At 43.4% G+C, this 23,480-nt stretch overlaps 3 protein-coding genes across 3 annotated transcripts; 2 read left to right on the forward strand and 1 right to left on the reverse strand.

Annotated features, from left to right (window-relative positions):
- Positions 1-3,538: 3,538 nt before the first annotated feature.
- Positions 3,539-9,943, forward strand: maptb (microtubule-associated protein tau b). Its single transcript, XM_088007946.1, has 9 exons — positions 3,539-3,709; positions 5,897-5,937; positions 6,013-6,070; positions 6,156-6,235; positions 7,393-7,539; positions 7,610-7,691; positions 7,862-7,971; positions 8,846-9,013; positions 9,084-9,943. The coding sequence occupies exons 1-9, from the start codon at positions 3,646-3,648 to the stop codon at positions 9,114-9,116; spliced, it is 783 nt and encodes a 260-aa protein (XP_087864072.1). The 5' UTR covers positions 3,539-3,645; the 3' UTR covers positions 9,117-9,943.
- Positions 4,003-5,777, forward strand: LOC148158135 (uncharacterized). The gene is made up of 2 exons (XM_088007951.1): positions 4,003-4,027; positions 4,390-5,777. The coding sequence occupies exons 1-2, from the start codon at positions 4,003-4,005 to the stop codon at positions 5,775-5,777; spliced, it is 1,413 nt and encodes a 470-aa protein (XP_087864077.1).
- Positions 9,944-11,013: 1,070 nt separating the features above from the next.
- On the reverse strand, positions 11,014-23,090 carry cdc27 (cell division cycle 27). The gene is made up of 20 exons (XM_014973212.2): positions 22,953-23,090; positions 18,664-18,739; positions 18,431-18,578; positions 18,214-18,339; positions 18,038-18,135; positions 17,807-17,952; positions 16,985-17,205; positions 16,806-16,905; positions 16,623-16,732; positions 15,862-15,961; positions 15,589-15,769; positions 14,210-14,382; positions 13,261-13,413; positions 13,105-13,185; positions 12,570-12,697; positions 12,316-12,433; positions 12,075-12,203; positions 11,669-11,743; positions 11,451-11,580; positions 11,014-11,373 (listed from the first exon to the last, which is right to left on the reverse strand). Exons 1-20 carry the CDS (start codon positions 22,977-22,979, stop codon positions 11,282-11,284), a joined length of 2,412 nt encoding a protein of 803 aa, XP_014828698.1. The 5' UTR covers positions 22,980-23,090; the 3' UTR covers positions 11,014-11,281.
- Positions 23,091-23,480: the final 390 nt, after the last annotated feature.

Below are 23,480 nucleotides of genomic sequence, written 5' to 3' on the forward strand. Positions count from 1 at the left end.
GATGGGGTTACCATGACGATGCGACCGGATGGACCTTAAAATCTAAAACTATTCAGCAGAGAGAAGCAATAAATAATCAGGAAATATATTCCAATATATAAAAAAGTTATTTCAAGGTTTTCCAGTCAGCTGAATGTTGACTGGAGACCATCAGTCCATATTGATTTGAATGTCGACTGATTGTTCTCCAGTTGGTTGATGATTCTTCCATTTGACTGAAGGTTCTCCAATCAGGTGAGGGTTCTTCAATCACCTGATGGTTCTCCAATCAGCTGATGGTTCTCCAATAAGCTGATGGTTCTCCAGTCGGCTGAAGGTTCTCCCATCAGCTGATGGTTCTCCAATAAGCTGATGGTTCTCCAGTCGGCTGAAGGTTCTCCCATCAGCTGATGGTTCTCCAATAAGCTGATGGTTCTCCAGTCGGCTGAAGGTTCTCCAATCAGCTGATGGTTCTCCAATAAGCTGATGGTTCTCCCATCAGCTGATGGTTCTCCAATCAGCTGATGGTTCTCCAATCAGCTGAAGGTTCTCCAATCAGCTGATGGTTCTCCAATCAGCTGAAGGTTCTCCAATCTCTTGGGTTCCTGGTCCGAACTCTTCTACAGTTGCTCAGGACAGAAACATATCAGAGGAAATGGAATTGGTCCTCTGATGACATCACTTCCTCGGAAACATGTGCCTTAGTGATGCTGCGTGGTTGCTATGGTAACAGCGACCCCTCCCTTCTTCCTTGGAGCGGCAGCAGGGTGGAGCAGCAGACGGACCGCAGCAGCAGCCGCAGCAGCAGCAGGAGGTAAGGCCCGCACCTCCTTCTCTCCTCCATCTCTCCTTCATCTTCCTCCTGTTCAGCTGCTCCTCCTCGTCTTCCTCCTTCTCCTCTTCCTCCGGGAGGTTCGGAGCTCCGCAGGCCGCAGCAGAGGAGGGGTGCTCGGCTCCGCAGCTGCTGCAGCCTCGCGGCTCTGCGCGCCGCAGGGAAGAGGTCGGTCAGGCGCAGACAGGAGGAGCCGCTGAAGAGATACTGAGGAGGTGAAACGAACCGAACCGGACCGGACTTTATGTTGGACTGCTGCATCATGATGGAAGCGGTTGTGAGCATGCTCAGTGAGGCCTCCTCCGCCCATCAACTCCTCCACATGTTCTCCTGGTCCTCGGCCCGGGCCGGTTCGGTTCGGTTCGTATTCATTCTTATGAGTCTGAGTCCGTCTGGTTCTGGACTCGGTGCTTCATTGTAACTATGCTGAATCAGGCAATTGGGTAATCAGATCGGATCACGTGACTGTTACCTACAGTTACACGGGCCAGGTACTGAGTTCAGAAAACCGGAAAATCCGGAACGAAACAGAACCGTGACCCTGTTTCTTTAGTCCGAATGAAATTAGGGTTCTGTTGTGTGTTGGAGGGGGGAGGGTATCAAACACGGTCGGTCCAGTTGGAAAATATTTCTGTGAAGTTCTGGAGACTAAATTCAAATTGAAATCGACGGATAAATCAATGGACCGATTCTGACTAGACCCTGAACGAACTGGGTCAGAGATCCAGCAGTAAACGTGGTTCTGATGTTTACAGAGTTAAACAGTAAGAAATTTAGAGCAATATATTTTTATTTAGTTTGTCATAGAGAAAGAAAAACTCGTATACATTTATAAACATAAAACTTCCAAACTAAACACCTAATTCTCTAACTAATTAAATGGGGAATTAAAGTAAATATTTAATTTGCAACTAAATATCTTACGAATATTATCTAAATATGCAGCTTGCGGAGAAGGGAAGAAGAAAATCATAAAAGCTGGGTCTTGAGGAATCGTTGCTCAAGTATTATTATTATTATTTTGTTTGTTTGTTTTTTTTATTCATCGACTCTTTTCCTCCGGATATGTCCAACGTGTTACTTTGAAAACATTGCAGTTGTAACAGTCATGCCTTAACAACAGTTTCTGTATCAAGATTCATTACTGCGATCAAGCCTAAATACTTGCGGTTAACAGCGGCTATCGAACTGTAAGACTTCTTATTTATTCATTCGTAAAACAAAATTATTTATATGAAAATGAATCAATATATTGATTGTGTGAAAACGTTCTTAGCAGCTCTAAACGTGACCAACATGAACCGGAAGTGTTGAGCAGCGCTGTATATTGATGCAGAAACTGTTGCTATAGAGACATGAATAAACATTTAGATAGCACCTAAAACAGCACGTCCTAGTTTTCAAGTTGGACATGTCAAGAACAAAAGAATCAATTGTATATGTAAGAAGACCCGGAAATGGAGCGACGAATGAAGCGATTCAATGCGGCCAGCGGCGGGATTTATATAGAGGTCGTAAAACCCAGCTTTTATTTTGATATTCCACCTCTGCTTATCGGCAGGCTAATTTGAATATAGCTAAATATTTTGGTAGCAACCTAAATATTCACTTAGGAAGTTAAATATTTAGTTTGAAAATTAAGTGCTTAGATAAGAAATTAAATATTTAGTTTGGAACAAAATATTTAGTTAAAAAATATACATATATATTTAATTTAGGGCTCAATATTTAGTTAGCAAAATTAATATGTAAAATGGAGCTAAATATTTAATTTTGAACTAAATATTAGTTTGTAAACTACCTTGTTAATATATAGGCCTTATGTATTTCCTTTTAATTCATGTAGAGCACTTTGAATTGCCTTGTTGCTGAAAATGTGCTGTATAAATAAAATTACCTCAACTTTTCTTACCCTATGTGACGTCACACACCCGTAACTGACAGCTATCTTGGCAGGCAGTTACTATGGCAACAATAAACAAGCCACAAGCCTGGAACTAGTTGTAATGTACTTATATAATGTTCTTATGAACAATATAAGTATATTACAAATATTACTCAATTACAGTTTTTGAGTGTTCTACCCATGTCTGTGTAGTGCTAAGTGATATGTACTGTAGTACTTACTGCCAAACTAGCAAAATTAGTTTAATGTAGCTTTTATCTGCAAGCTAAGACGGACATGTAGCCTACGTGTATGCTACTACATGTATTTACTCTGCCAGTCACCAGAGCTGTGATATTCACATGAAAAGTCCGTACGTCCTTTACAAATCCTTTTCAACTGTATGCGTCCATAGATTTCAGGCTGCGAAGCCCCTCCATGGTCTGCGCACTCTTCATTTTCACTAGGTAACTATATCGTAGTAAGATCGGAGGCAGCTTGTCCACATCGTCTGACATATTTTCATTCCCCGTCTCATACGGGTCGATTCCGACAGAAGTGAATGCATCTTTGTCTCGAACACCGCTAAGAGTCCCCACATATTTTTGTTGATCTCTAAGCCATGAGTCCGCTATGCTATGCGCATGCGCTTGCCTACTTAGATAGTGCGGATCACTTCTGGTTCAGACTTGTGGGAACTATGTATTAAATATTTAATATAGAACTCATATTTATTATTATCCATAATAAATGTGTCATTCATATATTTATAAATGTATGAATAACATTATTACTGAAAAATAAACCCACATTTTTTTCTATGGCAGGCTAAATAAGTCAGAAATATTGCTGTTAATTTTTATATTGTGTAACTTTATAAACGGCACCTCATATGGTTTGTTGATATCTGCGGGTTCCTCATAGTTTCCTGATCTCTGCAGGAGCGAAGATGGATGGAGACTCCGCCCCCGTCAATGATGGCCCCGCCCAGGAGCAGCGAAGCACGATGGGAGGTTTGTGAACAATAATCAATCAGGAGAACCAGGAGATTTTAGTTCAAACTGAACTCATTGTTTCAAGAACTGTTTCATGAACATTAACCGATTCCTACAGTTCTGCCAACCATTTGAAGTTACAAGTTAGACAGAACCGGAATCAGAACCATCTGTAAGAGAACCATAACAGCAGCAACTCCTCCTTTAACGTCTGACTCCGGTGAGACAGACTGAATAAAATATTAGGCTGCAACAGCTTGCACGTGAAGGTTTTCCTAATTCTTGAAGTTCCTAGAGTTCCACATCTCAGAATGTCCTACGCCAGTGGTGAAAAAAGTGAGTTTTTAACTATATTGGTGATGTTCTGAAAGGGGCACCAAAACAGTTTGGGTTTTTTTCTTCCATTTGAATTATGTTGTCATCTGATGATAGGGAGATAAAGATAAAGAGACAGAAAACAAAAATGGAAGATGCTATGGGGATAAAAAAAAAAGCTTTGCAATGTAACTGACAAAAACAGTATGGAATCTAATTTTATCCAGCTGCAGGTTGCAGGTAAATCTAGAATGTTTCCAGAGGGAGAGAAGCGCCCCCTACAGACATAGATAAAAACCAGAGCGACTCGACTCATCTGTCACGTTGTTGGTTGTCTTTCACCTCCTGTTGTCTCCCCCTCTCGTCTCCTACTCCTCTGTCAGACATAGAATCTGTCGGGTTTCTGGAAAAACTCCCAAATGGAAGCGCAGAGCTGCAGGAAGAGGGAGAAGGAGAGAGGATGGAGAGAAAACAGGAAGTGCTTCCTTCTGGAGACCCACAAGGAGCTGGTCAGGAGGAAAATGCAAAAACATGCAACCAAGTAAAAAAAGAAGAGGGAGACATTATCCAGGATGAGGATAAGGATAAGCAGCTTCCTTCCTCCTCCAGCATTTCTCCTCCACAGCAGGATGAGGAAGTCACAGGAAAGGAGGAGGACAACGTAGAAGAACAAAATAAGATGACAGGAGAGGAGGGTCCATATTCCTCCCCCGCATTCCCTCTAGGAGAAGCAAGACTTGATGATGATGATAAAGATGAGGAGCAACTGGAAGGAGAGGTGGTACTGTCAGCAGTGAAGGTGCAGGAGGAGTCCAAAGAGCTCTCAAATCTTAAAACAAGCGCCTCTTTTGAACCAGAACCTCCAGCAAAGGAGAGCCATCCAGAACCTCCTGAAGAGAAGAACCAACCAGAACCTCCTGCAGAGGAGAACCAACCAGAACCTCCCGCAGAGGAGAGTCATCCAGAAGCTCCTGAAGAGGAGAACCAACCAGAACCTCCTGCAGAGGAGAGCCATCCAGAAGCTCCTGCAGAGGAGAACCAACCAGAACCTCCTGCAGAGGAGAGCCATCCAGAAGCTCCTGCAGAGGAGAGCCATTCAGAAGCTCCAGCAGAGGAGAACCAACCAGAACCTCCAGCAGAGGAGAACCAACCAGAACTTCCTGCAGAGGAGAGCCATCCAGAACCTCCTGCAGAGGAGAGTCATCCAGAAGCTCCTGCAGAGGAGAGCCATCCAGAAGCTCCAGCAGAGGAGAACCAACCAGAACCTCCTGCAGAGGAGAGTCATCCAGAACCTCCTGCAGAGGAGAACCATCCAGAACCTCCTGCAGAGGAGAGCCATCCAGAACCTCCTGCAGAGGAGAGAAATACAGACCTCCCCGAAGAAAAGAACCAACCAGAACTTCCTGCACCTCCTTCCACAGCTGACGAGGAGCTCCCTGCCAACAAAACAAATGCTCCTCCTGGAGATTTTCCCTCTAAAACCACAGCGCCTCCTGCAGGTGCTCTTCCAAAACGCAACGCAAAGGCCTCCTCTTCTCCTCTCAGAAGATCAGGCGTTCCTCCTCCCCTCAACAAAGGTCTGTCCTGCAGCGCCCCCTGCTGCACCTCTTGCTGTTGCAACCTTTCTTTTTGCTACAGCGCCCCCTGCTTCTTCTTCTGTTTTCCCAATCCCTGCTCTCCTTTTACCTGCCTTGCTTGCACCTCCTTATCACCCATCCCCCTCATCACCTCCCTCCTCTGTGTCAGATTTCTGGACAGACTCTACCCCTGAAGGTGACACAGACTGATCACTTCCTCCCGGTTGTCATGGAAACAGCCTCATCAATCAGAATCAGTGGCAGATATTTAACCAATGGATTAATGATGATGATGATGTTTTGTTCTCTTCAGGTAAAGCAGCTGTGAAGGCAACAGCTGATGAAGCTGTGAAGGTAAATTATCTAAACACTAAATCTCGAGTCTGGGAGTAAAATTTGTCACCACTAATATCTTCCTGGTGTTTTCAGGTCTCCAGGACAGCAGGGGGCAGCAGAGCCGCAAAGATGATCTCAGCTAAGAGTACAGGTAAACCACATTAACTGAACCAGTGTAATTAGTGAAACCAGCAAAACCAGTGCATAAACCCACCTGTGTACCACCTGTCTGTCAGAGTCCATGGATGGAGTCAACAGTCCAGGAAGTCGCTCACCTGCCAGCAGATCGTCCACCCCCAACCGAGATGTGAAAAAGGTCAGGCCACCTGAACATACGACTCATCCAAACTGGTTTAGACCAATTTTGCTTTAATGAGCCAAAGCTTTGGGAGAAGACAATTAATGAGTCCAGAACAGGTTGACACAGACCTCCTATTGAGTGGTGGCTGTAACTTTGTAGAGGGGTTAAATTGTCTCTGTGATCCTGGGTACATATGTTGTTTGCGTCTTCAGCCCATGGTAGACTCTCCCATGGCAAATTTACCTCAGAGATCGGGATGGATCAAAGAGTTAGAGTTTATTGATCTCAACTCAAAAAAGTTGACATCTCCTGGAAAGGGTCTGGGTTCTTTCATACTCCAAAGTATGAAAGACTTGCACCCAACACCTGCACCTATTAATGCAGGTGTTGGATTCTTGTGTTGGATGGGTGTGGGAATCATCGCAGGCTTGGTGCCTAGGCTTTGGAAAGGTGATTGAGACGGGTCACCTCTTTGTGGCACCTAGTAGCAAGAAGAAAGGCTTACCCAGAATTCCTGGAGTTTCTGAATGGTATCTTGGAAAGAGTGGCATCTAAAGATCCTGCTGTGCTCCTTGAGGAACATCATTGAATGACGTAGATACTAGGAGGGGTGTGATTGAAACAACCTTTTTGATCTCAATCTGAGCAAAGATTTGCTATTAGACTTCTATGAAAGGCATGTCTACAACAAACACCATATTTGAGCATAAGGCGGTCTACAAGACCAACTGGGTAGCAGGGAAGTACTTGTTACCAAGCACCAATGGTCAGTGATTATGTTGTAATTGCATCCTCAGACAACTGTATAAAGAGAGAGGCAGACCTGTGAACTGAATGCCATCTGGTAGGGATCTAGTCTCATTGGTTCTCAGATAGATTTAAACCATGTGGCTATCGGTGGCTCAGGAGGTAGGAGTTGGTCCCGTCATTGGTGGGTTGACGGTTTAAACTCCCGCCTCATATGCGTCAATAGTTGTGTCCCTGGGCAAGACACTTCATATGCCTTACCTTTCAGAAACAAGCCTAACATGGCAGACTTGGCTCTGACAGGGGAGTGGATGTGATGTATAGAACTGTGTGCTCCTCTGGATTTAATAAACATTTACCATGCTGAACTGGTTTTTGGTGTTTCTACTACTTGGTTAAACTAGTTGTATTGGTGCTGCCTGCAGGTGGCTGTTGTCCGGACCCCTCCCAGGTCTCCTGGTTCTGCCCGTGGCCGAACACCTCCCACCTCCCATCCTATGCCTGACCTTAGCAGTGTGAAGTCCAAAGTGGGATCCACAGAGAACCTGAAGCACTCACCGGGAGGGGGAAAGGTAACACCTGTTTCTGTGTGCATCTCTGAAAGCCTGGTCAGGGCTGACCCCCACAACTGTCCGCCTGCAGGTTCAAATTGTCCACAAGAAGCTGGATTTAAGCAACGTGACATCAAAGTGCGGCTCTAAGGATAACCTCCGCCACAAACCAGGTAAGAATATGTAAACGTAAATGTAAGAACAGATTACTTTCTAAAAGGGATTATTATTATTAAACTCACCTGTTCATCCTGTTTATCAACTTTATATGTATAATGTTACATCTCAGAATGTGCTGTGTGTGACAGACTGTGTGAAGCTCCACAACTTTTCTGCTCCTCAGGTGGAGGCAAGGTGGAGATCAAGACTGAGAAGGTGGATTTCAAAACTGTTCAGTCCAAAGTTGGTTCTCTGGAAAATGTCACCCACACTCCAGGAGGAGGGAAGAAGAAGGTGATTTCTGGCATCATGCTAATAACACACTCATGAAATCTATTGATCTCCTTATTTTAAAATACCGCTTATCCTTTTATTAAATGTTTTTGAAGTAAGAGGCAAAACTGGAGACTCGGTTAGTGGGAGTTCAAAAGATCCATTAGGCAACAAGATGTCTTTTAAAACCCGCAGGCAAGATGTAGCAAAACCAGTAAACCTCCGGACATACAGAGCAGGTCATCAAGGTCAAGGGTTATCACTCCAATTAGCCTGTTTATCAAAATCACAAGGCAATCAAATGCAAAACAAATGTCAGCTTTGTCACGGCAGTCTGATCTGCCCAATTCTGATTTTTTCACTTTTACGTCACTCCTGGTTCAGAGTTTCAACCAATGATTCACAAAAGACGATTGCTATTATTTGTGTTTTCGTTTTTCCTAACGTCCTAAATTTTGCCATGACTTTGTGACAATACTGTCAACACCAATCGCTCAAGAAGTTAAAAACACTGATCCATTGATGGCAGCATCCATTATTACTTCTGTAAACAGTGCACTGCTGACTTTACCAGTGTCATTGCGGTTGCACTTAATTAGTAGCATCTCCATTGGCGCAGTACTCTACCTGACTTTATCTTCAGCCAGTCCACTTGTCCTTGTCATCAGTAGGTCTAGTCTAACAGTTTGATGAATTTCCAGACCAATCAGGTGAGTTTCCAAGGCCACAGACCTCAGGCCGCTGTGCTCCCAGCTATATCATAAGATCAAGTGAAGCAAGTTTCTCACTGAGATCCAAAGATGTGCTCTGAACTGCGAAAACTCTACTCTGTCCCAGTGAATGGTTCTGATTTTTCTCAACTGATCAGAATGTATCCTGGTGGGTTTTGTTACAGATTGAGAGTCACAAGCTGATGTTCAGAGAGAATGCTAAAGCTCGGACTGACCATGGTGCTGAAATCGTCGTTCAGGAGGACTCCTCTCCCCGTCGCCTTAGCAACACTTCCTCCCGTGGAAGCGTCAATGCTGATGAAGCTCCTCCCCTTGATACCCTGGCCGACCAGGTGAGGCTCACCTTTTCAGAAATCTTTCAAAAGTCTGGTAATGTGTTAATAACCAGCCTCCTCCTGTCAGGTGTCTGCATCCCTTGCCAAACAAGGCCTGTGATTGGACCAGCTCTGTGCCTGCATCTCCCCCACCTTCTTTGTTACCAAGGAAACCAACAGACTGCAGAAACAAAATATTTCTAACTTCATCTTATAAAGACATGCTGTGATTGGGGAGACTTTATGAATCAGAGTGAACAGCAGCCAGTCAGAGTTCAGCCAGCCAGGTGACTCAGGTAGTCTCTGTTCCCTCCATCTTCACCTGGTTTTAGCTGTTCCTGCCACTGCCTCATGTCTCACCTAGGATGTTCGTTTGAAGCATGCTTCATGACACAGACCCCAGGTGACCAACAGAGGTGATATGGAGACCAAATGTTAGAATCAGATGATCAAGAAGACCTTCAGCAGAGGCCTTCTTGATCTCTGCTGAGATTCAGGCAGAGAAGATCAGAGAAGAATTATCCCAGATTTTAGGATGAATTCATGGAAACTGGGACATATTTGGCTTTTAAATCAAATTGACCTCAGACACGTTCAGAGCCGACCCTTTTATAGCGAAAGATCATGAAGGTAGCATCCATGAATAGAAGGAAAACCAGAGATTAGGACCTAAAAAGAACCACTGCTGGTGTCCAGAGTAAATTAGCTGCTCCTCCCAATCAGGTAACTCTGATAAAATCTCTCCAATCACAGACGACCTCCCACTGATGTCATCTCCCATAGCCAATTACCATCCTCTCAGTTTTGAACGTGACTGTGCAGTTGGCCCCTCCCCCACATAAGAATTACCCAGAATGCCGTTTGATACCAGGTGCCAAACCGCTGCTCTGTCTGTGCCTGTCAGCTGTCCAAGTGCTTTGGAACAATAAAGTTTCTCTTAGCTCAAAATGTCTGTGGTTGATTTGTTAAGGGGAAACACCACCTGGTGGTGAAACAGGGACTACTTTGGACTCATTGGAGCGCATAAAGTCACCTGAGGTACCCCAAGGTTCAATCCTGGGACCCCTCCTATTTAATATCTACATGTTTCTGCCACTAAGATTAGCCATCATAGCTACATAGATGATACGCTATGATGTCAACAGGTGATTCCAAATCAACTCCATAACGTTCTTCAGCTGAACAGAAAGAAAAGTTTTTCTTTGGACCAAAACAGGAGCTATCAAGAGTAAGCTTCAGTTATTACAGCTAGAAACCAGAGATCAGGCCTGAAATCTGGGTGAGTAATGAGACTCTGACCTGAACCTTCAGAGACACAAAGACGGTTACAAAGACGGCCTTCTATCACATGGAAAACATTTTCAGGATTAAAAAGTATAAAATAAAATACCCCAGCAAGCTCTAGATAAACTAATCCATATCTGTCTTTTGCTGCATTGCTTGCTGCAACGGTGTTCTCACAGGTCTGCCTAAAAATAATTTTAAAAAAGTAAAAAAAAAAAGTCAGCTGCTGCTAGCGTTTTCACTATTAAAATAGAGCACATCACCAGTTTTAAAGTCCTTCAAATGGCAGGAGAAAATACTTTAAAATCCTTCGGTTAGTTTATAAATCACCAAAATACATTGAGGACCTGTTGTTGAATCAACATTAAAGACCACTCAGGTCTTTAATGTTTAATGTCAGTCTACTCTGCATCTCCAGAACCAAACATGGAGAAGCAGCATTTCTCAAAAACACTTTGAGAAAAGTGCAAAACAGTAGAAACGGAGTTAAATCAAGACTGAAAACCTAATTTATTACTAATTTGAGTTGCCTTTGACTAATAATAACTTGGACATTGATCAATACATTTGATTAATATTTTCTTGAAGATGGCATTGGTTCTGTGTTATGTTAAAGCACTTTGAAGTGTCTCGTTGCTGAAATGTACTAAACAAATAAACTCGAGTCGACGTCGTTAAAACTCCCACAGGGAGCTACTCTGCCTCGCAAATGGAACAAAGACAGAGAAGCAGTGTGCAGTGTTTACTTGTTTTATTGATTTATTTACGTCAGGATGATAAAAAGAACATAAAAAAACAGCTGTGATGTCACAGGGTTAATGGGAGGGGCTTCAGGTCAGCAGCAGTCTGTTTCAGCCAGTCAGAGGACGGGGAGGGGAAGACTGGGTGGAGCTAAACGTAAATCCTGTCCGTCTGTCAGAACGTTGCCTAGCAACGCCTCTCCTCCTGACACTTAGAGGAGGCGGGCACAAGCAGGAGGCGGGGCAATCATGGGAGGCGGGGCTAAAGAACATCATCGCTGTCTGGCGTGTGGAGCTGCGTGTCGTCGGCGTCCGTCATGAAGCTGCTGTCCTGACTGTCATCCACCTCAGCCACTGCAGAAACAGGGAGGGGAGGGGCGGGTGAGTCAGAGGGACAGACGAGTGAAAGAGACAGGTGGAGCAAACCGTACCTTCATCCTCAGGCAGGTATCGCTTATCAATGGCTTCTTTTATCTGATTATTGGCTCCTTTAGGGTCCAGATCCATGGCCCAGCTGAAATTCATCAGAGCCAGGTGGGTCTGACCCAGCTTTTTATACACCTGTTGAGGAGAAGAACGGTCATACAGGAAAAAACAAAAACACGACTGAGATCAGAAGAGGCAGCTGACTGGCAGAACCAACTCCTACCTTTCCTATGAGGAAGTAAACCAGAGACTCTTTGGGAACAATCTGCTTCAATTCCTCCAGCTCCTGAAGGGCCGCCTGCAGGGAGACAGTTCTGATCACACTGATCCAGGTAGGTTCTGCTTTACTAAGCAAGTCTGGACCAATGTCTGCATGTCGACTGATCGGGTCTGGTCAGAAATCAATGTCGACTCATGAAGTCTGGTCTGTTGTCTCTGCATCAACTGATCGGGTCTGATCGCTCATTTCTGCGTCAACTGATCGAATCTGCTAACGTAATCTCTTTGTCGACTGGTATGGTCTGATGAGCTAATCTGTGTCGAATGATTGGGTCTGACAAGCTAATCTCTGCGTCAACTAGTGAAGTCTGACTTCTTGTCTCTGTGTCAACTGATCAAGTCTGGCTTACCTTGTACTTATCGTTGGCAAACAAGATGGAGGCTCTGTGGAACTTGCAGAGCGGGTTTTTGGGGTCAATGCCAATGGCTCTGTTTAGAGTCTCTAACGCAGCGTCAGACTTCTTCAGAGCATGCTGCACCTAAACACACACACACACACACACACACACACACACACACACACACACACACACACACACAGAGTTAGAGCCGGGCTGCACGCAGGTGGGCAGGTGAAGCAAACATACGTACCACTCCGATGTGGCAGAGCAGCACGGAGCTCTGAGGGTTGATGCTCAGAGCTTTCTTGAAGTGGATTTCTGCCAAGTTGAACTTCTCCTGTTTATAGTAAATCATGCCGAGTCCATACCTGAACACACACACACACACACACACACACACACACACACACACACACACACACACACACACACACACACTTTAGCGCTCTTTATATCTCACAGCATGATTACACCCCTTGTCATGTGTTTCCATGGTTACCATACCAGGCGTTGTAGTGTCGGTTGTTCACTCTGATGGCGTTCCTGAAGCAGGCCAGAGCTCGGTCCAACTCCTCAGTCAGAACAAACTCGTGACCCAGCAGGGTGTAGGCGTATGCGAACCCCGGGTCCACCTGAGGCAGGTGAGAGAGGCAGGCAGGTGAGAGAAACACCTGGCAGCTCGGGAACATCTGCACAGGGTTTCTACAGGTTCACCAACTCAAATATCAGAATTTATGAATCTCTACACAGAAATGTACGAAGTTCATCCAACCAACTGGCAAGAAAAATTCTCATAAAATTACAGCTTCATTCTCCTAATGTTATGACTTTATTCTGGTTATATGATTACTTTTTTCTCGTAATTTAAAAATAAAATCCCAGCCTGGCCTTCTGTTGTTTTTTTTTTAACATTAATTCAAAGTCCAAATCAATAGAAATTGTAAAAGAGGCTTGTCAAACAATTTGGTTGCATCTAGATTTTCCGAAGATGAATTCTTCAAAAACTAAAACTTAAATTAACCGTTTTAAAGCTGCTCACCTGGATGGCCCTCTGGAAGAACTTGATGGCGATGTCGTGCTCCCTCTGCAGGCTGAAACAGTTTCCTGCGACGCACCAGGCCTGCAGAGACAGACAGAGTTTACCTGAGCAGCCAGCTCACCTGAGCTCACCTGAGCGTCCAGGTGCGCTCCTCACCTCAGGACAGTTCTTGTCCATGTCCGTCAGGTCCTTAGCCAGCGCCGACAGCGCCACGTCCTTCTGCAGGTGCCACAGCGTGGTGGAGTAGATCTCCATGCCTTCCACGCGGTATGACTCGATCCTGCGCACCTCGCTGAACAGCCTCTCCGCCTGCAACACAGGTCGCCATGGCGATCAGGTGACAAACCAGCACAGGTCGAGCAAAATCCAGGGTTCGTACACTTTTCCCCACAATAAAATTCAAGCACTTTTCAAGGAAAATTTCCGAACTTTTCCTAGGCCACACTTTGGCGATAATTCACTATTATGTGACATAATTTATTACTGTTATTAAAAATGTATTGTGATATCATTCTACATTTTATAGCAGGGACAAAATAAACTGAAGTATTAAGAAAAATATGTTTTGAAATGTGTCTCTTACACACCATAAATACCTGACCAAAATGAAAAACTTAAATAATGTTGTTTAATGTATAAAAGATAAGACAGCTCTTATTTTAGTTATTGAGTGACTGAGAATAATGCATACTCAATACATTAAAACAACCCAGATTGTGTTAAATGATCCTCCTGCTCAAACTACATGCTTAAAACACAATATACAAAGAAAGCTACAATAAACAAATTCTAAAAATTGTTCTAGCTAATGGAAATTATTTTAGTAATTCTAACGAAAGGTTTACTCTTGATTTAATTTCAAACAATGAGATTTTCTCTTATTTTTTTTAATGAAATTTATGAAAATTCCAAGTTGGAAATGTAAATAACATTTTTTCAAATTTATGCTTTTAATCAAACATTACATTCTACTTTATTACAAAACTGTAGAGTTTGAATATCAGGCACTTTCCTAACTTTAAAAACGCCTAACAGAAATTCAAGCATTTTCCAGGATTTCAGGAACGCGTGTGAACCCTGAGAGTCTGCTGGGTTTGGGTCGCACCTGCATGTACTCGGCCAGCTCGAAGTAGGCGCGGCCGACGTGCGTCAGGACCCAGCCCGTGTTGTAGTGCTGAGGGGGCAGAGACGTCAGGATATTGATGGCCTCTCTGCAGCTGTAGGAGCACAGTGCCTGGTAGCCCCGCCCCAGTTCCCGTAGCAACGCCATCACGCTGTCTGAACACAAACACAAACCGCGTGTGGTACCATCAGACCTGGGCTTCAGGTTTAGGTTAATCAGAGTTAAAAAAAACTGAAGCTTTGGCCCAAAACCAGTTCAGTTAATTAAAATTCAAAAGTACTTTATTGAACCCAAAGGGAAATTAAATATTAACATATAAATATTAAGTTATTTGGGTGCAGATAGATCAGCTGACCTCGGGGTTTGATCATTTTTCCCACCGTAAACTTCAAAAGCTTTTAAAGGAAAGTTTTCAAAGTAACTTTGCAGATAAAAATAAACATGAACTAAAGACGACATTTTCAATTCACTGTTATGTGGCAACGTTTATTACTGATATTAATAATGCCTTTTTTTACAATTTTGTTTAGAAATATATCTCAAACAAACATTAGAAAGTATCTTTGTCTGTTTTTTAGTGTAAATATCTGAGTACACTTGTAATAATTTTTTTTTACATAAAATAACTTTTCAGCAAGATACAGGATTTTATTTTAAGACAATAATTCCTAAATATTGATAAAAAAAATACTAGTTTTACTGGCAGATTATTTTATTTATAAAATGGGAGAAATGTCTTATGAGTGAAATAATCTGTCAAAAGAATAAAAAAATCAATAGAAAGGAATTATTGGCTTTAAAAAAAACAACTTAAGTTAGTTTAAGTTTAAGTACTTTTTCAACTAGCAGATTATTTTACATATAGAAAAACATTTTTCCCATTTTATAAATTAAATCTGCCAGTGGAACTAGAACCTTTTTATCAGTATTAAGGAATTATCAATTCAATTTTAAAGTTAATTATGAGTTAGTTTTGTCTTATGTGTGCCAAGATAATTAAGATAATTGTAACTAGAAACTAGATAAAATAAAAAATACTTTGTAAGATTTAGTTTTTTTTTCCAGTGTTTACATCTGATTGATCCCCCACTAATTTAATAAACAAAATCCCCAATTTCAGTAACTTAGAAATCAGTTTGTGTTGAGGTAAATAATCTTTTTGTTCAAATTAAATGCTTAAATGCATAACAAATAATCACTTGACTCTCTACAAGGTCACGTTTCACCTAAAAGTTTGTTAGAACTTTAACACGAAACCGTGCAGATAAAATCTGAATCACTTTCCAGACCAAACATTTTCTATGATTTCCAGCACCGTGTGAACCCTGCAGCCCACAGGAAGCCGTTTGTTCTGGCGGTACCTGCAGCGGCCCTCTGGTACTGGGGCATCCTGGCGTCTGGCAGGTTCAAACTGGGATCCAGCCTCAGGATGTCCAGACTCTCGTTCAGGTTGCTGCTGTTCGCCGTCTTCGCAGATTTACATTTGGTTTTCCGGTTGGGAATCTTCGTAGGAAACTTCATCTTTAGCTTCTTGCTGTTCTCCTGCGGAAACAGAACCGGCGTTACTTCACCGGGTCTCTGCAGCCCCTGGACTGGGAGCACTGGGAATCGGACGGTGGGTGGGAGGCGTGTACCTTGGCAGTGGAGCTGGCGCTGGTAAACAGTCTGGAGCTTCTTCTGGGCTGAACGTTAGGAGGACCAGACATACTGGGACTGAGAACCTGAGGAGAACCACTGTGGGACAGACAGGCGTCTATAAGCTATAAACCAGTTAATTGCATGATAAATTAAAATTAGTTGATAATTTCCAGTTTTGTTTGTATTTATAGTGTCTCCGTCTTACTGACTGTCAATGGGGTGTTTAAAGGGGCAGTTGTATGTGTTTACCAGGTACAAAGAGCAATTTAATAGCAAAATCAAGAAACTATGTTACTTCCAATTGTTCTAAAAATATTCCATAGATCAAATATGACTTAAAAATATTAGACTTCATAAATTGGGTCTCTGTCTCTTTAAAACTGCTGATCTTTCTGAAACCCCATCTCCAGGAAGTCATCACAACATGGCTCCTTTATTAATGTTTTTACCAGCGATGCTCTGAGCAGCAGCTCCTATAATGAGCTCAGTAGATCCACCAGGTGTTTGCTAATTGCTGGTAGCTAGTCTGAAGGAACTGAGTGTGAAGCTCTGAAGGTTGGACGCTGCAGCTCTGAGCAGGAGCTACGCCACAAAGGCGAGGCTAGGTCCACCCAGGTGTTTTGCACAGCTGAATGGTTGCCATGGAGATTAAAGGATTTCTCAGATGTGCAGTGTTATTATCATTTATCGTAATAACTTCTGGGACAAAATTGAAGACGCTGGGCGCCAGGGCGATGCGACTGGCTGCTGCAGTTACCTGGTGTGAGGTGCTGAGGTCTGCGATTGGTTGAAGGGGATGGGAAGAACGTCTCTGCTGTTCCCACTCTGACTGAAGACGGACTTGGACTGACTGATCCTGGAGACGGCCTGGCGGGGAGGCAGACAGGTGAGGTCAAACACTTCCTGCTGAATCACAGCCTGGTCTCAGGTGAGTTCTCACCTTCTTGCTGGGAGCTGTCGTTTGCGTTTCCATTGTAGCCGAATAGTTCTGCAAATACGTGGGGTCTCCGGGGCTCGGCTCCAGGGGCAGGATGCCGAAACTGTGCAGAAAGCAGAAATCAAAGCAAAGGGGAAGAACTAAAACCTGAGCAGGTGTGCAACCTGTTCCGGCCCACTCACCTGGGCGTCAGGGGGCTGAGGCCGGCAGGACCCCCCAGTAAGCTCCGCCCACTCTTGGGTTTGTTCTGTTTAGCCAGCAGAGTGCCAGCTGATGCCATGGAAACCGTGTTGCCCAATAGCGAGCCGGTTTCCGGGGAGATGAGGGAGGAGTCAATGTATGAAATGGACAAATCAGACGTCAGCTTCCCGTTTGACGACTCCAGATTCAGACGATTCAACTCCTGGAGGACAGAGACAGATTTAGGGACAAATGTAATCTGATTACTGGAACATGATCAGATTACATAGTCTGGAAAATAAATCGATTTTATTGATTAATCAAATTTAGTTTTTAAGATAACATTTTTTTGTTATCACCGATGCACTAATCAGGTTTCATAGCTCGGAGTGATGTCACCACATGCAGGGCGGCCATATTGTTTGACAAGCGTGTTTTACAGCTTCTCTTTATTTGGACGTAATATCAGCAGAGTAAGATATTAATTTTATGAGAACTCTAACATGAAATATAAAAAGTGTAAATCAGGAATGTTGAGCATCTTGTTAAGTTATACTTTCATAAAGGTTTTACAGATTTTTAGGACATTTCTGCTGATAAAATTACATCTCTGTTCTGATAATATTAGAATAAATTTTCATAGCCTGGTCCAAAACTCACAAAAGGGATGACTGAAAAACATTTTCTGTCATTTGTAGTTTCTTTTTCAGAAAAGAAAGCAGGAAAAAAATAAAGATCAAAATCAGATTTGGTATGAAAAAGAATTCCTGACCGTAATGTAATCTGAGTATTAAATCAGGTAATTAATGTGCATTTTTTTGTACCAGTGTGTCCTGCGGCGTTTCCATCAGTGCAGTGTCGAGACGATGAGACGGGTTCTGGGCGGGGCTTATGTGAGGAGGAGGCGGGGCTAAAGAGGAGTTCTGCAAAGCCGACAACCTGAAAACCTGATCTGGATCCGGCTTTTCTCCTGGAATAAAATCCACAATGTTTTCTGAAGTCACACAGTCACATGATATGTAGCAAGAGTGTGTGCGTGTGTGTGTGTGTGTTACCTAGATGACAGAGGTTCTGGAACGGCGACCAGAGGAATGGGTTGAGGGTTAAACTCCTCTGGAAGCACTCGGCACCCTTAGCAGCTCGGTCCGTCTTGCTGCTCAGAAACAGGACAGGAGTCAGCAGCTGGAACGCCTCACACACCAGTAAGACACGGGGAGCACCAGCTGCTTACCAGTAAATGTGGCCCAGTAACGACAGCGTGAAGGAGGCGGAGTCTCCAAACTCAGTGATGATGTCATCCTGACTCTTCTGTTTGTTCAGGACTCCACCAATCAGAACCTGCTCTCCCTCAGCAAGCCTGGGAGGCAGACGGGTTGAGAGGCAGACACATCACTGTGTGTGAAGGTGTGTGTGTGTGTGAAGGTGTGTGTGTGTGTGTGCGCTCTTACTTGCTGAGTTCCACGCAGCACTTGGCCAGCAGGAATCGAACCTGCGGCGTGGAGCAGCTGTGAGCCTTCAGTAGTCGGTAAGCTTTGTACGGCTTCCCAGAACGGTAATAACAGGTAGCCAACAGGTAGAGGGCCTCCTCTGAACGCACTGGGGAGGACAGACAGGTAACCATGGAGACAGGTAAGCAGATGGGAAAATTAACCAGACAGACAGACAGTTAGATGTGTTTTACCTTCTGCGTAGAGTCTCTCTGCAAGGAAAACGGCATCCAGGTAGGCATAGTGGTTGAGAGCCTGCCACACAGCAGCCTGAACACAGACAGAACCAGAACCATCAGATAGAACAGGATAAGTCTTTATTGTCCACCTGAGTGGAAAGCTGACTTTGGCTCAGCAACATGCAGGACAAAGAGGCAAGAATTTTCTTAAAAGGACCAGCAGTACATTGAACAAACCAAATTTTTCTACGTCTTATTTCCAGTCTCAAAAAAATAATAAAATCAATTTAAGATCTGAACTGATCACCAACCTGGACACAGCAACAGCTGCTGGACGACATTTTTAGTTGTTAATGCAGAAGGATATGAACATAAATGCCATGATACAAGCGATCAACTATCTGATAATAAAACACAGAGAGAAAGCGGAGGAGAACTCAAACTAAACTTGGTGGCGCCTCCTGGATTATCAATAAAAAAGCTTTTTTAATGTACAAATGTTTTGTTCATGTTGTACCAAGGCTGTCAAGGGAAAGGCTGCTGACTGGACAGACATGCAGAAGTCAGACACTGAATGCTGTGACCAAGCTTATTCATAGAAAGTTGAGTGGAAGGACGAAGTCCACCAGGAACAGGAACAACCTCAGGAAATCAAGATCCACTGAACTCAGACAAATCCCACACCTGGGCTACGAAAGTTACATTCCTCGTATCAAACCATTCCAGAACCAGAACTCCTGAAACCGGACTGTTGCTCAGCGTCTGCTTTTCATTTATAGATCAAGGTTCTAGTATCTGTAGAGTCCAGAACCGCTCCACTCTTCCTAGAGTCTGGAGAAAAACTGGAGAGAACCAGAATCCATGTTTCTGGAAGTCCAGAAGTTTCCTCAGTCAGCAATCATCTGGGTCGCCATGGCAGCAGCCGGTTCTGGTCCACTGGGTTGTCTGAAGTCCACAATCAAATCAACATCCACCAGGACATTTTAGACTAAGCCTGTCACAGTGACATATTTTACTGAACAATAATTGTCCCAGTAATTATTGTTTTGAGAATAAACCCAGACCAATTACCGAGAGCCTGAAAATGAAAAAGTACCGTATTTTCCGCACTATAAGGCGCACCGGATTATAAGGCGCACCTTCAATGAATGGCCTATTTTAGGACTTTTTTCATACATTAGGCGCACCGCATTATAAGGCGCATAGAATAGACGCTTCATACTCTATTATTACACATCCACATTAATAAAGAAATGGTCCCCGAGTACTTTATATAGTAGGCTGGCCCAGCCGTTGTTTCACTCACGGTGTTGGTGTTGCGATATTATGCCCAACTGCTTTCTGGGTAACACAGACCAACCGACACGCTGCCGCTGCAGTCTCTGTCTCTCTTCCCCTGCCCCTCCCCCCCTGGCTTTAAATGTATTATCAAACTTTATTAACAAACCAGTGTTCTGACAACTATCCCAGCATGCACCGCGCACTACTTCTTCTACGGGGGAAAAAGAAGTTGGCGGCTGCTTACCGTAGTGGACCAACTACGTAAGCAGCCTACTGCATGTCTGTGTAAACATGACGTCTTTCATTTCGATCTGAGTTAATTAGCGTAGCATTTCTGCCGGATTTTCACAACATATCAGCCACGGCAATGGACAGGGGAACCAACAAGTTCATGTCATCTTTTTTGGACGACATCAAGGTGTTTGAGCCACTGGATGCCTCCAACATTGTGCGCGTCACAGCTAAAAGCTACCGATAGATGAGGAAAACAGCAGATCCTCACACCCTCAGCATAAATATAGCTGTGGACAAGATCACTGATGCCTGTTGTTCTTGCAAGGCTGGGTAAGTCGGCATTCATGGTTTTGATGGTCCACAATGTACATTAGCATATGTTTACTACTGTAGCTTGTTTGTGAGACGGTCACGCACGTGGTAGCTGCACTGTGACCTAAAATGGGCATTAGCCAATGAAACGCGGCCCCTGTGGTAAGGTCCGTTGCTGGACCTGTTGTGGCTCAATATTGGTCCATATATAAGGCGCACCGGATTATAAGGCGCACTGTCGGCTTTTGAGGAAATTGAAGGTTTTTAGGTGCGTCTTATAGTGCGGAAAATACGGTACTTAAAATATATTTTTAATCAATTTGATGTGATATTCTAATTTACTGAGACGAAGCTACAATGAAAGTTATAAGAAAGAAAAGCTTGAAATATTTCACTCAGTTTGAGGTCGTAAACACAGCGATAGGAGCTGCGTTTACCTCAGTCAGAACCAGAACCAGAACCAGGTTCTGGTTCTGTCAGGTCCAGTCATTACTAGTAATGACTGGACCTGACAGTTCATCCTCAGAACAGCAGAACCTTCTATTCCAAGGGCCATTTGTGGCCCTTGGAGTTATTTTGTGTGGCCCCAAATTTAAATTTTAAATTATATTTTTTATCAGAGTAAAATTATTACCAACATAATTTTTTACATCACAAAATGTCAAGTACATTTCTTTTTATAACCAAGCTTTAGTAAAAACCAGAACCACGTCTGTGTCAACTGAGCCGAATTTGCTGTCCCTAAATCACCTATCATCTAATTTGCTTAACTTGTTTTAATATAACAAGTGTTTTGAAAGAAAATGACACAAAAGTTTTTGTTCAATCAAGCCCAAAATAATTTTAAAACTAAATGACATTTCTTCTAATGCAGAAAATGTGCAAAATCGTTTTAAAGTTTTAGATCTACAATGAATAACATTACTCTTCTACAAACAGATAACAAAAACAGACAAATTTAATTACTTGATTATATTTTAATCTTTCTATTATAATTTATTCATTTATTCTTTTACATTTATTGGCCCCTAAATACTCTTGAATTGTCGATTTTTGGCCCATGTGACAAGACGTTAGGACACCTCGGTTCCAGTCGGATTAACTAACAGAAAAATCGACTGTAGTTTGATCACAGTGGGAGCCAACTGGGTCTGGATCTTCATGTTCCTGGGTTCTACATCTAGAACCGGATTTAACAATTTTAACAGGTTCTGATTGACCAAGAAAGTCTCCCCTCTTGGAGGGTTCGGTCCAAACAGAGGTGATTCTGTGCTAATCAATCCCAGTTACCCCACTGCTTTACTCCAGACCCACAGGAAGCTGGGACACCAACACACTGCAGAGAACAACAACCAGAACATGGTTCTGTTTGTGTTTACCACAACCCGCCCTCCCACAGGGGGTTCTCCAGACCTGGACCCTGCTGTAGGTAAACACAAGAAATCGACTGTTTCACCGAGTTCTTGTCGTTTCTTCCGACTAAACTTTTAGTTTGTTGTTTATCATAAACAATCTGTCAAATAGTAACCCTCACGCACATGAATGACTGCTCTGTCACCAGCACACCTGTCCAGGTAAGCCTTAACAGTTTCAGCTAGCTGATGATAGCCGCTGCAGCTAACCAGCTGCGGGCTAATTCGGTTCCGTGCGGAGGATCTGGACTCAGAATAGACCCAAGAAACAGGAGGGGCTGCCTCAGAAGAACAGAACCGGGCCTTTGACAGCGTTACCGGCTAAATCCTGCAACCTGAAGCCGGCTAGAGAAGGCTAACACCCGGTAGTAGCAAGCTAACAGTTAGCTCTGCAGGGCTAGCTAGGCTGATGTTCAGAATTGTGTCTAAAATATAGTATACTATGTAAATTATGCCCATAAATCGACAAATAATAATATTACATATCAGTATATAAAAGACACCGGGTCTGCTGAAGGGTTCGGCTAACACACAGTTAACCAAACAATCTGAGATTGGTCTAAATCTGGACTTTAAAACAGGTTTTTGAGTATGAGGCTTCCAGTATAGAATCTCAACCAGCCTGAGTCTTCACAGAACCAATATGTTCAGAACATTTCCTGATATTAAAAAAAGCACTAAAAAACTGAAAACTGGCCCCAATAAAGATATCAAACCATCCATGTCAGGAAAGGTCAGAAGATCCTCTCCAGTGAATGGATTATTTTCCTGGCCGCAAAGAACATCTTAAATTAGACATTTTCTAAAGAAGTCTGGCTCTGCCCCCTGGGTCAGTTAACACAGAGCAGGTAGTAACAGGATCAGTTCGGGGTTAACCCCAGACTGACCGTTGAGGAAGCCGAAGTATGTGGACATGAACAGGTGAAACAACCAGGAAAGCTACGGGCCGAGCTGCGGCCTGGTGCGGGGAGAAGCTCACCGAGCGCGGACTAATGCAGCCGCTCAGGCCGGCTCCAGAACTCTGCCCTCCCGGGTCATGACAGCACTAGAACACGGTGTTCCTACCTGGACAGGTTCCTGCAGCACCGTCATTCCGCTTCCGCACGCCGTCTATCGGCTCCGTTCGTCCGTTTCTTTCTTCACTTCACTCTCTGGAGGAGCTCCGGCCGAACATTTGAATGTACCGACCGTTACCTGCCGAACACAGCCGAAGAATACCGAAGAGACCCGAAGCAGTTGATTGCGCCGCCTGCCGGACAAATTAGGTAATGTGGGTAATAAATCTGTGTTGTCGCCCCCTGGTGTTATTTGTTTGCTGTTTGTTTACTCAAATCACAATTTTTCAAGTTTCGTACTGTTTTTCTGGATGCAATGTTTTTATTAATAATTATTTATACAAATAATTTTAGATTCAGGTTTTAGATTTAGAAAATATACACAATACTTAAGGCTGCAGAAACGAAAATAAAATGCAAACAAAGTCAAATGTAAGCTCAAAGCGTGTGGAGAGAGTTTCATTTTACTTTAGGAGACATTAATATATACGTAATTAACTGCACTGAGAATAAAAACTAAATTTAAAACATTTCTAGC

This window comes from Poecilia mexicana, unplaced genomic scaffold (assembly GCF_051168715.1).
Source record: "Poecilia mexicana isolate PSO_F unplaced genomic scaffold, ASM5116871v1 scaffold_8, whole genome shotgun sequence".
Classification (NCBI taxonomy): Eukaryota; Metazoa; Chordata; class Actinopteri; order Cyprinodontiformes; family Poeciliidae; genus Poecilia; species Poecilia mexicana.

What these genes read in the sequence shown, in the direction of transcription:
- maptb (XM_088007946.1), top strand. Translation starts at nt 3,646, where the DNA reads ATGGATGGAGACTCCGCCCCCGTCAATGATGGCCCCGCCCAGGAGCAG. An exon ending in TAACCTCCGCCACAAACCAG is followed by an intron (nt 7,692 to 7,861) that starts GTAAGAATATGT and finishes TCTGCTCCTCAG; the next exon opens with GTGGAGGCAAGGTGGAGATC. An exon ending in TTGATACCCTGGCCGACCAG is followed by an intron (nt 9,014 to 9,083) that starts GTGAGGCTCACC and finishes TCCTCCTGTCAG; the next exon opens with GTGTCTGCATCCCTTGCCAA.
- LOC148158135 (XM_088007951.1), top strand. Translation starts at nt 4,003, where the DNA reads ATGTCCTACGCCAGTGGTGAAAAAA. An exon ending in CTACGCCAGTGGTGAAAAAA is followed by an intron (nt 4,028 to 4,389) that starts GTGAGTTTTTAA and finishes CTCCTCTGTCAG; the next exon opens with ACATAGAATCTGTCGGGTTT.
- cdc27 (XM_014973212.2), bottom strand. Translation starts at nt 22,979, where the DNA reads ATGACGGTGCTGCAGGAACCTGTCCAG. An exon ending in AAACGCCGCAGGACACACTG is followed by an intron (nt 17,206 to 17,806) that starts GTACAAAAAAAT and finishes TCTGTCCTCCAG; the next exon opens with GAGTTGAATCGTCTGAATCT. An exon ending in TTTACTTCCTCATAGGAAAG is followed by an intron (nt 11,581 to 11,668) that starts GTAGGAGTTGGT and finishes TCTCCTCAACAG; the next exon opens with GTGTATAAAAAGCTGGGTCA.